Raw genomic sequence first — 15,156 nt, 5'->3', positions numbered from 1 at the left:
ATGCTTCATTTTATTGAAGAGGAATATCACATTTTAATGTTAATTTTTCATTTTATCTGCATGAAACTCTTCAAAGGGGAAGAGTTTGGTCTAGAAATTAAATGTACAGATGATGTGAGAGCTTTGGTGTCTTGGAAATGAAAAAAAAAACAAAAAAAAATGAGGAATGGGGTTGATATAAATTCTACTCTCACCAATTATTATTTGTATAATAATAATAGTATTTGGATTTATGAATTCTTGGAAGGATGTGGATGTGACAGAGCAAAATGAAGAACCCCCAAATCCCCAAAATTCCACTTTTTTTTCAATTATAAATCCAACAGCAAACATAAAATTATTTCCAAGTCCAATGGCAAAACCCCACTGCTGGAATTAAAATTATTTCCAAGTCTAATGGCAAAACCCCACTGCTGGAATTAAAATTATTTCCAAGTCTAATGGCAAAACCCCACTGCTGGAATTAAAATTATTTCCAAGTCCAATGGCAAAACCCCACTGCTGGAATTAAAATTATTTCCAAGTCTAATGGCAAAACCTCACTGCTGGAATTTTGGAAATCTAAATTTTGGGGTTTTAATGTATAGTAACACATGTGAGTCAAGATAATGGACCACCATTATTTACTCTCCAAAACCAGATTATTGTTATGCATTTCAGCCCATTCTGGAATTTTAAAATGATTAAAAGTTGTTCCATTTTCTCCTTCCTGCATTTCCAAACCCTTGGCAGAGCTCCTGCCTCACCCAGCTCGTTTCTCCCTCCGAAAATCAGGGAAAGGACCAAGAGGAGAAGTTTTATTTTTGCTGTTTTAAACCAAGAAAATAGAGAATTTTAGGAAAAAAAATAAAGATAAAAAAGAGAGGGCTCCAAACCCACCCAGGTTATCCAGGTGCTGCAGCCACTTGTGCACTTTGGGGTCCACCTCTCCCAGCTGGCTCAGGACGTGCAGGAAGCCCCTGGTCTGAACTCGGGATTTTTCCTGCATTAAGGAGCTGAGGAGCTGCTCCAGCAGCTCCTGGGAAGTGTTAATTTGGGAATAAGAGGTGAAATCCTCCTCTCTGATCACTCCCCAGGCCAGCAGTTCCTTTAATAGTTTGGCAGAGTCAGGGACAGCAGCTTTGATCTTTTGGGAATTCAGCCAGAGGTGCTGCAGGACCTGGTCTCCAGCGTATAAATCCTGGCCACAACCTGGAAAATTAAAAATATGGAATTAAAAAATAAAAAGGCACAAAACCAGCAAGATTTCATGTCCTGAGCACAATTCAAACCAAGCTAAAAGCACAGGTTAATTTGGATTAAATGGGTTTACACTGCTTTGCTTTACATTGAAAATAAAAAGATTTAAATAATTATTTTTGCCATCTGTCCTGAGCATTGTGAATTTGATCCAACATTGATTTAATTTTTTAAAACAATTTTTAAATTTAATTTAAGGTTTTTTTTTTGTTTAAAGGAGCAAACACCTTGCCCAGATTTTAGGATGAAGTCACAGTGTCAACATTGCCCTGCACTGGCTCCAAGGGTCACAACTAAAGGAGAGAGCAAAGATTTCAAACAAAACCAACAGGAAACAAATCAAAGTGATTTTACAAATCCACAGGGAAGCCAAAATCTCCCAAATTTTTCAGGATATGCCACTGAGCACCCAGAGAATCCCAAGCATGGGATTAAAAAAATATACACATGGAGAATTTAACAGGGAATTCCATGAAATTATAAATTAATTGTATCTCAAGTTGATAATACAGACAAAACAAATAAATTTTCCAACATCTCCCCTTTTCCTTTGCCCTGAGAAGCTGCAGGGGAAGTTCCCAGCTCTGGAATTTGGAGCAGCCAACATCCAGCAAGGCAAAAGCTGAAGCTTTAAATGCCTGCAAAGTCACAGACTGAAATATTTTGATTTCCCCCAATCATCTGAAATGTACTTTTCAAGTCACTGCAGGAAGGAGATCAGTCTGGTTTTATTTCAGGTTGGTTTTTTTTTCTTTAACAGCATCCCTGAAATCCCTTTTGGAGAATTGGAATTTTTCCCCTCTCCAGGCTGGTGCTGCAGGAACCAGCCAAGGAAAAAAAAAAAAATCAAAGTTTTCTAGAAGGAATTAAACCACACAGTAATTAAACCCACACAGTAACATCCCCAGCTGTTTGGACAATAAAAACCAGAATTGAAATAAAATTTATCATAAGAAAAAATGTGGATTTTTCATTTTTCAATATGAGAATTCTGCTGTAATTGAACTTGGGATATTGAGGTCCCAATTGGGATATTGAAGCTGAACTTGGGATATTGAAGCTGATCCCATTTGCTTTGTGCTGACTCAGAATCACAGAATCCCAGGATAATTTAGGTGGGAAAAACCCTCCAGGACCATCAAACCCAAACTGAGGTGGGAAAACTCTCCAGGATGATCAAACCCAAACTGAGGTGGGAAAACTCTCCAGGATCATCAAACCCAAACTGAGGTGGGAAAACCCTCCAGGATCATCAAACCCAAACTGAGGTGGGAAAAACCCTCCAGGACCATCAAACCCAAACTTTGATCCCCACCTCGTCCCCAGCCCAGAGACACCCCCAGGGATGGGGACTCCAAACTTCCCCATTCCATTTTTCCATGGGGAAATCAGCCCCAAAAAATCCCAAAAAATTTCCACCTACCCCTGTGCTGACTGTCCTGGGATTGTTCATTTCCCTCCTGGTTTTCCTCAGTTTTTTTCCTGGCAGAATTCCTGGCCGCTTCTCGCGCTCGTTTTCGCTGTTGTTTTTTCTCTTGTTTCATTTTTATCTTCCTAAGACTGCAAAAAAAACACACCTGAAAATTCAGCAGCGAGGCAAAAGTTCATTGAGGCGAAAAAATATCACACTGGGAAGTACAAATAGAATCAAAGTGTTTTTTTATTTAGAAGCAGAGACCACCAAACTTCATAAAAATATTGATGTCCTCAAGATGGGGCAACTTTTACTTATATTAAAGAAATTAGGATTGGCTTCAATGGTCTTATTTTAATTTATAACTCAGCATTTTCAACCAAATATTAACATTCTATTTCTTTCCTTTTTAAAAATCTGTTCTGTTTGTCCTCTCAGCTCAAGTCCTCATTATTTAAATGTTATTTTGACCAAAAATTTGCAAACTCAGTTATGTCAAAGGTCTGGGTGTATCAATGACTGCAGCAGCAGAATAAAATATATTTTTATTTACATTTTCTAAACACTGACACAAAATAAATCCTGTGGAGCAACTTAAATGCTTTTACCATTGGATTATAATGGGTTTTACCAGATTTTTTTTTCATTTATCAGGAAAACTTCCCAAAACTTTTGTAAAAAGGCATGAAAATCCCTCCTGCTTTGCTCTCAAATGGATTCAAACCTTACCTTGAACTTTTCTGTTTTACACAAGCCCTTGGTGGTTCCTTGGCTTTGGGGATTTTTTGTTCACACTGCCACAAAAGGAGGGACAGGACAGGAATGAAATTTGGGTTATGACACAACAAACCCCACAATAATTTCTGTTTCTCTCAGGTCAGTATTGCCCTGGGGAGAAATTCTCCATCTTCCTGTGGCTCTGGGGAGTTATTCCTTCAGGATTATTGAATTTATTGAATTAATTCCAGCCCCCATCCCTGATAATCTGACCAATTCCTGCTCCACTAGAAGAGGAAATTAATATTCCTAAATTATCCTCGTATTCTGGAGTTAAGGCAGCCCAATTTTTTTTTATATTTTATTTTACAGGTACATTCTCATCTTCACTTTATCCCCCCTTAATATCATAAATAATTTCATCTAAAGTATTTATCTAAAATACTTACTTCACATTTTACCTCCCCAGAAGAATCAAAAATAACTATTTTTGAAATCAGGCCTTTACAATCAGGAGTAAAACACATTTCCTTAAGGAAATCCTGCAGGAGAAAAGGACAAAAAAAACACCATTTATGCCTTGACACAAATTCATTTCTTAATTTCAAGTGAGCAAAGAAATTTAAGGAATCACAATCCTAAATTCAAAAATCATGGAAAATCTGTGACAATCTTTTATTTTTTCACTCCCTTCTCCAACTTCACACCCAAGAATCAACTTCCAGAATCTTGATTTTCCCTTCATTTCATCCTGGCTGCTGAAATTTTGTGGGAATTCCTTTACATCTCTCAATTCTATGATTAAAAAAAAAAATAAATTAAAAAATTCTAGTCTAGCAAAGATCTCACCTTATCATTTTTATCACTGTAGTTTGTTGTTTTCAGCTTTTTCCAGCAGCTGATGTGGAACTCCACTCTGCACTGCTGGCAGCAAATAACACGTATAAAACCCTAAAAAAAAAAAGAAAAATAAAATTGAATAGCTTGAAATCAAACCACGAGAGAAAAAAAAAAAAAAAAAGTGGATCATAGAAAAAGAGGCAGAAAATATCTCAAGTTTTACCTCTCAAGCTTTTCCCAAGTGATAATTTACCTTAAAGTCTGGGTCTGTAAAATATATTTGGATTTTGGAGTAGCCATGGCACTGCTGGTATCGACAGACAGCATCAGGCTCTGGAGGGAATTTACATTCCTCAATATAATTCTTTAAAGCCATCTGAAAAAAAAAAAAAATAAAAAAACAACAAAAAAACAGAATTATTGAGAGACAAACTGCACAGAAATCAGGAGGAAAAAAAAATAAATTCAATTTCTACTCCCAAAATTCCTGCAGTGAAACACATCCCTATTGGAAAAGCAGTGACTGATCCCCAAAAAAATCCTAATTTTTTTTTTTTTTTTTTTTTTTTTTTTTTTGTAGAAGATTGGCCTTTTATGGCCAAAATATTCCAGGGATTGTTTGAAATTCTGGCAGCTTCACACAGAGAAAAATTCAGGTTTATCCTGACCCATCCCAAAGGGGAGTTTTTCTCATTGGCCAAATGATAAAACAGATTATTGGGGCAAAAAATTGAGGGTTTTTTGGGTCATTTCTGAAGATTCCCAGGATAATTCTTGAAGGAAAACCACCAGAGTTAAACCAGGGCTGGGCTGGAATTGAGCTCAAATTAATAAATAAAACATCACCTGAAAACCCCTGAAAAATCTGAATTATCCAGAGATCCCAGACCAAGGATTTCTGTGTCCTGATTGTCTGGGACAAAACCCTGAGGTTGTTTTTTTTTTGGTAGGAAAAAAGCCCCAAAAATGCAGTTTTTATCACAAAAAAAAAAAAAAAAACTTGGAGGAGTTTGGCCAAGTCCATCCACTGAAAAATCTTCCAAGTTCCAAAATTCCCTCAGTGAGGAGCAGCTCCTGGGAATTTTATATAAATCCCAATATTTTATTTTATTTTATTTTAATTACATGGTCAAAGTTTTTTTTTTCCCATCTATATATTTCTATTTTTCTTAAAATTTTGGTTTTGTCACTCTGGTTTATTTTACCTCTTCTCTGTCCTTAAGAGTTCCTTAAAAATACATTTTTCCACCCTTCATTTTTATTTGTACATTATAAATTTTGTTTATTTTGGTCATTTTTTCACCTCCTCTTGTTCTTTAATGATTAAATTTGTTTGTTGTGAGTGTAAATTTTATCCCATGGGAAAAAAAGAGAAGTTGTTTTAGTTTTAAATTTTTTAATTTCAAAACTCAGAGTTTTGATGGTTCTTCTCAGAATTTTTGTGTGTTCACAGCTGAAAGTTTGGGAATGTGGAAGGAAGAGAATCAAACATGATCCCAAAATTTATTGGGGTTGGTTAGAAATTATAAATAAAAATATAAATGAAAAATTATAAAAATTATAAATAAAAATGATAAATGAAAAATTATAAAGGAAAAAATGATGAAAGTGATAAATTAAAAACTGATAAATGAAAAACTGAAAAATGAAAAAAGATAAAATAAAAATACAAATGATAAATAAAAAGTGATAAAAATGATAAAAAAAAGATAATTGAAAAAATGGATTGAAAAAATGAGAAATGAGATAAATGAAAAAAGTTATAAATGAGAAAATGATAAATGAAAAAACTGATAAAAGTGATAAATGAAAAATTTATGAAGGAAAAATATAAATAAAAATGATAAATTAAAAATGATAAATGAAAAAACGATAAATTAAAAATAAAAATGAGAAAGACAAATCGATAAATGAAAAAAGATGAAAATAACAATAAATGAAAAACGATAATTGAAAAATGATAAAAATGGTAAATAAAAAAGATGAATGAAAAAATGAATTGAAAAAAATGAGAAAAAACAAATTTTAAAAGTCATAAATAATAAAATTATAAATGAAAAATTATAAAGGAAAAAATATAAAAATTATAAATGAAAAACTGATAAATAAGATAAATAAAAGATAAAAAAAGAAAAATGATAAATGAAAAACAATTAAAATGATAAATAAAAAAGATAAATGAAAAAATAAATTGAAAAAATGAGAAAAAAATGAAAAAAGTTATAAATAAAAAAATGACAAATGAAAAATTATAAAGGAAAAAATGATTAAAATGATAAATTAAAAATGATAAATTAAAAAGAAATTATAAATGAAAAATATAAATTAAAACTAAAAATGATACATGAAAAAATTATAAAAAAGGACAAGTGAAAAATTATAAAAATGATAAATAAAAACGATAAATGAAAAAATTGAAAAAATGAGAGAAAAGATAAATGAAAAAAGGTATAAATAATAAAATGATAAATGAAAAAGAAAAACGATAATTGAAAAACTGATATATGAAAAAACAATAACTTGAAAATAAAAATGAAAAATTATAAAGGAAAAAATGAAAAAAAGCTATAAATGAAAAATTGAATGAAAAAATATAACTAAAAAAGATAAATGAAAAAATGATAAATTAAAGAGAAAAACGATAAATGAAAAAATGATAAAAATGATAAATGAAAAATGATAAATGAAAAAATGATAAATTAAAAACAATAAATTAAAACAGATAAATCGATTGATGATAAATGAATTGAAAAACAATCAATGAAAAAACAATCAGTGATAAACAACAAATAACATGGATCCTGCCAGGACCAGCAGCACCAGCACGATATTATTATTATTATTATTATTATTATTATTATTATATTTTTAACCAGACCTGTAAATTGTCTATTCGCGTCTCCTCGATGACCTGGCTGGTCCCTGGCCAGGTTAAAACTCCAGGGACAATCTTGTAATCAATCATCACCTTAGACCTCAGGAATTGATCAAGGGCCTGAGTAAACCTGCAATTTGGAACAGATTCAAAATAAATTTCCTAAAAATTTATTCATTTTATCCTCCCAGGAGCAACCAGAGGTGACTGAGAGAATGAGAGAACAGATCTCATTAAATGTTCTGTTTAATTCTTGAGTTAAAAAAAATCTCCCCAGGGATGTAAAAACCACCAGGTGGGGACAGCTGGGACAGGACTCTGCTGGATTTGGGCTTTCCCTGAGTTCAGGGAGTGGGAATGGCTCTGCCTGGAGGTGTTGGCACATTTGTAGGGACTTTTTTTGGGGTCAGGACTGTCAAAAAAACCCCACAGGAATCCCAGAGTGCAGCCAGGGAGGAGAAATTCCCTCTGAGCATCGCCCTGAGCAGGGGCTTTTAGCCATCCTACAGGAGGGAGGGAGAGTTTGGCATCAAAACTTCTTTATTTGGCATCAAAACCTCTTTATTTGCCATTAAAGTTTCTTTATTTGCCATTAAAGCTTTATTTGGCATCAAACCTTCTTTATTTGGAATTAAAACTTCTTTATTTGGCATCAAAAGCTCTTTATTTGCCATTAAAGCTTTTATTTGGCATTAAAGTTTCTTTATTTGGCATCAAATCTTCTTTATTTAGCATTAAAACTTCCTTATTTGGCATCAAAACATCTTTATTTGCCATTAAAGCTTTATTTGCCATTAAAGCTTCTTTATTTGGTATCAAAGCCTCTTTATTTGCCATTAAAGCTTCTTTATTTGGCATCAAAACCTATTTATTTGGCATTAAAGCTTTATTTGGCATCAAAACTTCTTTATTTGGCACAATTTTGGCAAAAATTGGGCAGGGAGGTGGAGACAATTCCCTGAGAAATGAGAGAGCTCCAATTCCAGCTGTGCAAGGCACTGACACCTCAAGGAAAGCAGAGATAAAAAACATCCTGCACAAAATATCTCTTTTTTTTTTTCCCTGAGAGGAGCAAGGGGAAAAAAATCTTCCCCCATTCCCCATCCCAGTGGGAAGCTCAGAAGGAGAAAAGTTGGGAATGAGGGAGTGAATTCCAGCCTGGGATAAAGGAGAGGAGGAAAAAGGGGATTTTAGTTGTTTCATTCTCATTTCCCACTCTCCAATTCTATTTTAATGGGCAAGAAGTTCTCTTTTCCTCATCTTGAATGTACTTTTTTCCTCCCACCTGGAGTGTTTCCTGTGAGGGATTAGGAAGTGTTTTTACCTCCCTGTTTTTTACCTCCACTTTGAAGCTTTTTCCATGGAATTTCTCCTTTCTCCCAAAGAGGAGCAGGATCACAGCTGGATAAGGAGCTCCCAGCCAACCCACAACAAGATTTTAGGGGGAATTTTGATCCCACAGAGCATCAGGAATATCCCAAAAATCCCTCCACGAGCTTCCCACAGCTCCTTTCCCCAGAGCAGCCAAGATTCCCAAGCTCTCCACACTCCCCAAAACTCCCCCAGGATTTTCTGGATGGGTGGGAGCAGCTCCAGCTTTTTATTTTATTTTTTTTTTTTTTTTCAGTTTGTTTCTTGTGTTGTCCCTGAATTTCAGGCTCTCCCTGTCCCTCTGGGCTGTGCCAGCTCAGGGAAACATCCCTGGTTATCTGCTCCAAGGAATTTGAGCCTTATCTCAGCCCAAGGTCCCTCTGCAGCTCCCCAGGGAGGAGATAAATTCACATTTTTTTAGGATGGGTTTTTCCCCCAGAACAAAGAGGGTTTGTTTTTTACCTCTGAGCTCTCCCACACTCCCAAATATTTGGGATTTATTTGGAATAAACCCCAAATATTCCTTCAAATCTGCTCCCATCAGCAACAAACTTCCCCTTTATTTGCATTAAATCCATTCCATTAAATCCACCTGATGGATGAATTTAATGATTAACACAGAAAAATTAGAGCCCACCCAAAGCAAAGTTCCTCAAATAAAAAAGATTTTTCCTTGACATTTTTCCATCAGACCAACCTGTTTTGCCTGAAGTAAACCCTCCCAATTCCATAATGGGCCAAACAAAAACAACTTTCTTCTGGATATTGCACGATTATTTTCTGAAACTCATCTTCAGCCTTTGCCAACGCCTTCAAAAGAAACATGGAGACGAAAATATATTGAGTTTTGTCAGAATATTCCCACTTTTCTTGGGGTTTTTTATCCTCCTTTAGGGGTGGGGTCAGTGTGTCCTATTCCTTGATCAGTCTTAGGAAGAATAAATTGAATTAAACACCTTTGGGATCACAGGCACAACATCCTTTTCTTTGATTAAAAAACAATTTATTCTGTGAACACAGACTTGCTGTAACATAAAGGAATTAAATGACTGAGCTCAGCTGTTTCTAAATTCAGTGTGAGACCAAAAACTGCAGGAAGAAACGCCCCAAAAAAAGAAAAAAAAGTCAACCCACACCCAGTTCTGGTTTTGCATTTTCCAGAACCCAAAGCAATTTCTGGCTCTTGTTTTAGGGGCAGAATATTTATGTTGAAAACACCAGTGCAGAGCAGAAATAAAAATTATTGACTGTAATTTCAATGCTCATTTGAAGAAATTATTAAGAAAATTTTATTTGATAGCCTAAATCATCCCAAATCATCAAGGATTTAATCCCAGATATTCAACTGTAAAATTCCAAAATGTGTCCTGAGGTTTCCTTTTTCCCCCTCATCTTCTCAGTTAGGAAGATATAAAAAAATGGATGGGAAACTGCCAAACTGGGCTAGAAACTGGAATTAAGGCAGTATTTAAATATAAAATAAACATATAAATATATATATTAAAATATATAAATATATATGGTCTATAAAAGTATATTTATAAATATAAATAAGGATATAAATTTATATTATAAATAATTAATAAAATACATTTTATATCAGGTTAAATAAATATATAAAAGAAATAAATTAAAGCAAAAAATATATAAAATAAGTAATTATATGTATTATATATTATATAATATATATAGTCTATATATAGTATATTATATATATAACACCATTTTTATATATATATATATATATATATATATATATAAAAATATAAAATAAATTATATAAATAAAAATAAAAATACAAATGAATTCATATCCTACCTCAGGGTGTCCTATTCCCAGGAGGGCACTGGCATGTCCATACAGGAATATAACATAATTAATATTAAGAATATTCACATATTGCTAAAACAAAAAAAAAAAAAAAGAAAAAAAGAGTCAAATTATAGGCACAGCACAACAAAAACACGGTAAAAATACTGTAAATCAATGAAGAGAAATCCAGGATGACTTTTGGGTCAGAAGCTGATTGAGTTTCCAAAATTTCCATCAAAATTTGCCATCAAAATCCTTTTTACCCATCATGAATCAAGGCCCATCTGACAATCACAGAAAAGATCACCAAGTCCAACCAACAATGGTGTGTATAGTAAAAAACTCACAATATTTGATATTGCTCTTTTAGGAATCTTAATTTGGAATATTTAGGAAATAAAGACGGGGTTATATCAAAATATTTGACTCTGCAGCCAAGAACCCAATAAAATGATAATTATTTTGGGGGAAGGGAGGAGTGGCCCGGGGTGGTGGGAAGCAGGAAGGCCCAAGGGACGGGATTTGGGGGATTTTACCGAGAATCCTGCAGTGTAGAGGGCACTGAGGAGTTGGGCAAAGGCTTGTTCCGCGCGCAGACACTGCTGCTCCTGCAGCGCCCTGCAGCCCTCCCGCGCCAGCCCCGTCACCTCCTCCGGCAGGGAGCTGAAATCCACCTGGGTGAGGCAGGAAAAAATCTATTTTACACCTTTGTTTTAGAGGTTTTTTTAGAATTTTTTAAAAATAAATGATGGTATTTTGGTAAGTGTTTTTTATGCTGCGCCCAAAATAGGTCTTGTGCTGTTGTTGGGTGGTTTTCACATCCTCAACTCACAATTTGTAGGGAAAACATTTGGCCCAGTGTCCCATAGTGTCAATATAATAATCTAATCTAATCTAATCTAATCTAATATCTATATTATACATAGTACATATAATATATAAATATATATTATATCTAAAATACATATAATATATATAAAATATATAATATATAATATATGTATGTACTATATTATATATGTTATATTATATAACTTATTATATTATATTTTATAACATAATATTTATCATACTATATATGATATATAATATATTTTTAATAACTAATATCAATATTACAATATATAATATAAAATATATTATATATAACATAATATATATTATATAATGTATTATAATATATATAATATATATTATCTAAAAGTATAATATAACAAACGTAATATAATACAATATAATACATAGTTATACATATATAGTTAATATAGTTATGTATAGTTAATATAATACAAATAATATATAATAATAATATAATATAGATCTAAATAAATATAAATAAAAATATAAATAACTATACAAACTATATAGTTAATATAGTTATATATATAGTTAATATAAATATCTACAAAAGTATATATTATAGAATTATACGTACTGCATATAAATATACACTATACCTATAATATAATGCAATGTAATAATATAATATAATATAAATATCTACAAATATATATTATATAAAAATGTATATTACACAAAAATATATATTATACCTATAATGTAATGTAAGAATATAATATAATACAATATAAATTATATCTACAAATATATATATTATAGAATTATATATATTGCATATAAATATATGTTATACCTATAATATAACATAATGCAATGTAATAATATAATATAATGTAAATAATATCTACAAATATATATTATATAAATATATATTACCTATAAATATATTATACCTATAATGTAATGTAAGAATATAATATAATACAATATAAATAATATCTACAAATATATATATTACAGAATTATATATATTGCATATAAATATATATTATACTTATAATATAATATAATGCAATGCAATAATATAATATAAATATCGACAAATATATATTATATAAAAATGTATATTACATATAAATATATATTATACCTATAATGTAATGTAAGAATATAATATAACATAATATAATATAATATAATAAATATAATTAATAATATCTACAAATACATATTATATAAAAATGTATATTATATATAAATATATTATACCTATAATACAACGTAATAATGTGATATAACAACGCGATGATATGACGTGATATGACGTGATATGACGTGATATGACGTGATATGACGTGATATGACGTGATATGACGTGATATGACGTGATATGACGTGATATAATAATATTTAGGATGACTCTGGGGGAAGGAAGGAGGCTGTTGAAAGCACAAATGTGAATTTCTGTCCCAAAGCCCAGGAGGTTTCTCAGAGCTCACCGTGATTTCTGGGGTGTTCAAGGCTCTCATCAGGGGCAATAAAATGGGACCATCCCTGTCCAGCAAAGCTCCATCACCCTCCAGGCCAAGGGATTTCACATCTGGGCTAAAATCCACCTGGAATGTTTAAAAAGACAGAAAATTCAAAAGAAAACAACATTTTCTCTTTTTTTTTTCTTTCAAAAACAAGCAAAATATTTGCTTTGGAAAAAAAAAATTTGCTAAAACACTTTTGTGACAGTCAAGTGGAAATTCTGAGTCCTCCTGAATTGTTCCAGCACAATTTCACTTTTCAATTCCACTTTTGCACTGTTTTTTCCCCCAAACAAGGTGCATTTTTATAAAATTTTTGGATTAAATTTTTCATGGAGCTGCTCATCTCTTCAAAAACCCAATTTTTATTCTAAATTTCTCTCCAGAAAGCCGCAACTTCAGTTCAAGCATCATTTTAATTCCTATTCCATATTAAAAAAACAAAACAAAACCAAAAGCACAACCCAGACTTTTGCTTTTCCTCCCTTTTTTTTGTATCCAAATGTTTTTTGGAACAGCTGAGAATTATTTCCTCCTGCAATACTTTGTGTCCAGCTCATCTGGAAAACTTTCAGAGTCCATTATTTCACTCTGTCATTTGTTATTATTTTATGCTAAAATTATATTTTTGTTTTCACTCTTGATACTTCCTGAAATCTGCAGGGAGACTTGTAAATAATGAAGATTTATTTTAATTTCTTAAAAGTCATGGATTAATGCTGTGCCATGCAGTTACAGAAAAGAATAAATTGTATTAATTTCATGGTAAGTTCCGTGACATATAAAGCAAATTAAATTAATGAAGATGTTCCTTTCAGCACCAGCAATTAATTAGCAAAACAAAAATAGGTATTTTATAGGAAATTTTTTAGATATTTTATAGCAGAATCTGCACCTTCTCCTAAATTCAGTTTTGTCCAGAATAGAGATTTTTTTTTTTTTGGTATCTACATCCCCCAATTAACAAGGATGGAAGAATTAATTATGGATATTCCCATTATTTCCTTCAGGAATTCTTTGGGGCCGAGACCATTCAAGGTATGAATTTTATAGTGTTTCCAACAGCCATTCCACAAAATTGGGATATTTCCAAGTGTTTCCAAACTGGGAAAATAATCAATAACCAAAATCCACTGGAAAATGTTCAGGCAGAAATTTGGGAAGGTTTTTTTTTTCAATGATCTCAGCCAGGTTTTATAGCAGGAGAAAAAAAGAGAAACCAGAAGAAAATAACAGAATAAATCAGTGTAAATCAGAATAAACCACAGAATTTCTGCCTCTGATCAAAGCCACGCAGTTAAATTTTGGAATTAACCAAGATTTTGTGCAAAGCTCCTAAAAAAAAAACCCCAAAAACCAAATTATTTCCAATTTAAGGCTCTGAATTGCCATTACCTGTGGCACAGCACAGAAACTTTTATCCTCCATGGTTTTAGATTCCCTCTTCAAATCCACATGATCCCTACAAAATAAATACAGGATAGGGGCACCAAGGGTTTGTAAAAGTGCTTTAAATCTCAATTTATTTTCAATAAATTCTGGTTTTCATAGGTCTGATCAATTCCTCCCCAGTAGAGAAGCAATTTTGAGGCTGGTTAAGCTGCTTTAAAAAGAATTTGTTCCAGAGGAAATGAAAATATTCCTCTTTTCTTGAAGTGAAAGGAAAAGGAAGCCACTAATAATAATATTAATATTAATAATAATAATTATTATTATTATTATTCAGTTATATAACCTCTCCTGTGGCAAAATTTAAATTTTCATACCTACACTGGTACTTAAAAGAAAAAAAAAATTATGAGAGAACAACAGGATTGTGCTGAAATAAATATTGATTCAAAGAAATTTGGGGTTGTGGGTCACACTTAAATTAGGATTGGGAATAATCAGGTTTTCTTAAAAGCTTGGGCTCTTCTGCACCAGAAATTTGCCTTGGAAAAATTATCTTTAATTTTTACATGGCAATTTTCCCATGTAGAATATATAAATTTATCACTTTTTGCATGGGAACTTCCCTATTTTCACGTAAAAATCCCATTTTTGCTGCACCCTCATGTTTTGAGCCATCCCAAACACAATCCAAGAACCACTGGAAATAAAGAATGATTTCCTCTCTGCTTGGAGTGGACCTATAAATATTATAAATATATATTTTTATAAATATAAAACCTATAGTTCTACCTCTATTAATTGAATTTTGGCCCCAACCATTCACATTCCTGTTCCATTGGCCTTAAAATCAGATTGTGCTTTAAGTGAAAAATTAACTTTTGATGGTGTTTTAAGTGAAAATTGGAGCCAATAAACATCTAAAGGACTCCAAGCAAAGTTCTTTCTTAATATAAAACTCACAAAACCAGATTTCATCTTTTTTTCCTGAGCTCAGGGAGGAGTCAGAGGAGTTTAAAAAAATTTCTTTGGTGCAAAGAGGCCTTGGAAAGGAGATAAGAGTGAGTTACAATTATTGCTGGAACTTTGGATGTAACAACTGCAACAAAACTCCTCTGCTTTAACAGCAAATAATTCAAATTATGCCTTCATTTACTAAAATTCAG

At 32.1% G+C, this 15,156-nt stretch overlaps 1 protein-coding gene across 4 annotated transcripts in view; it reads right to left on the bottom strand.

Annotated features, from left to right (window-relative positions):
* Positions 1-15,156, bottom strand: part of TTC3 (tetratricopeptide repeat domain 3) — a 64,573-nt gene that overhangs the window by 14,723 nt on the left and 34,694 nt on the right. For all 4 annotated transcript variants that reach the window (XM_083884006.1, XM_083884008.1, XM_083884007.1 and 1 more), the window contains 12 exons: positions 13,997-14,063; positions 12,569-12,685; positions 10,805-10,942; positions 10,275-10,358; positions 9,154-9,266; positions 7,089-7,215; positions 4,464-4,586; positions 4,220-4,321; positions 3,820-3,912; positions 3,383-3,447; positions 2,663-2,799; positions 880-1,191 (listed from right to left, as the gene is read on the bottom strand). In XM_083884006.1, coding sequence (XP_083740132.1) covers positions 880-1,191; positions 2,663-2,799; positions 3,383-3,447; positions 3,820-3,912; positions 4,220-4,321; positions 4,464-4,586; positions 7,089-7,215; positions 9,154-9,266; positions 10,275-10,358; positions 10,805-10,942; positions 12,569-12,685; positions 13,997-14,063 — 1,478 coding nt within the window. The remainder of the gene's footprint in view (positions 1-879; positions 1,192-2,662; positions 2,800-3,382; positions 3,448-3,819; positions 3,913-4,219; positions 4,322-4,463; positions 4,587-7,088; positions 7,216-9,153; positions 9,267-10,274; positions 10,359-10,804; positions 10,943-12,568; positions 12,686-13,996; positions 14,064-15,156) is intronic.

Source organism: Zosterops lateralis, assembly GCF_965231275.1.
Source record: "Zosterops lateralis genome assembly, chromosome: 2".
NCBI classification, from domain to species: Eukaryota; Metazoa; Chordata; class Aves; order Passeriformes; family Zosteropidae; genus Zosterops; species Zosterops lateralis.
This window is presented reverse-complemented; position numbering and strand designations above follow the sequence as displayed.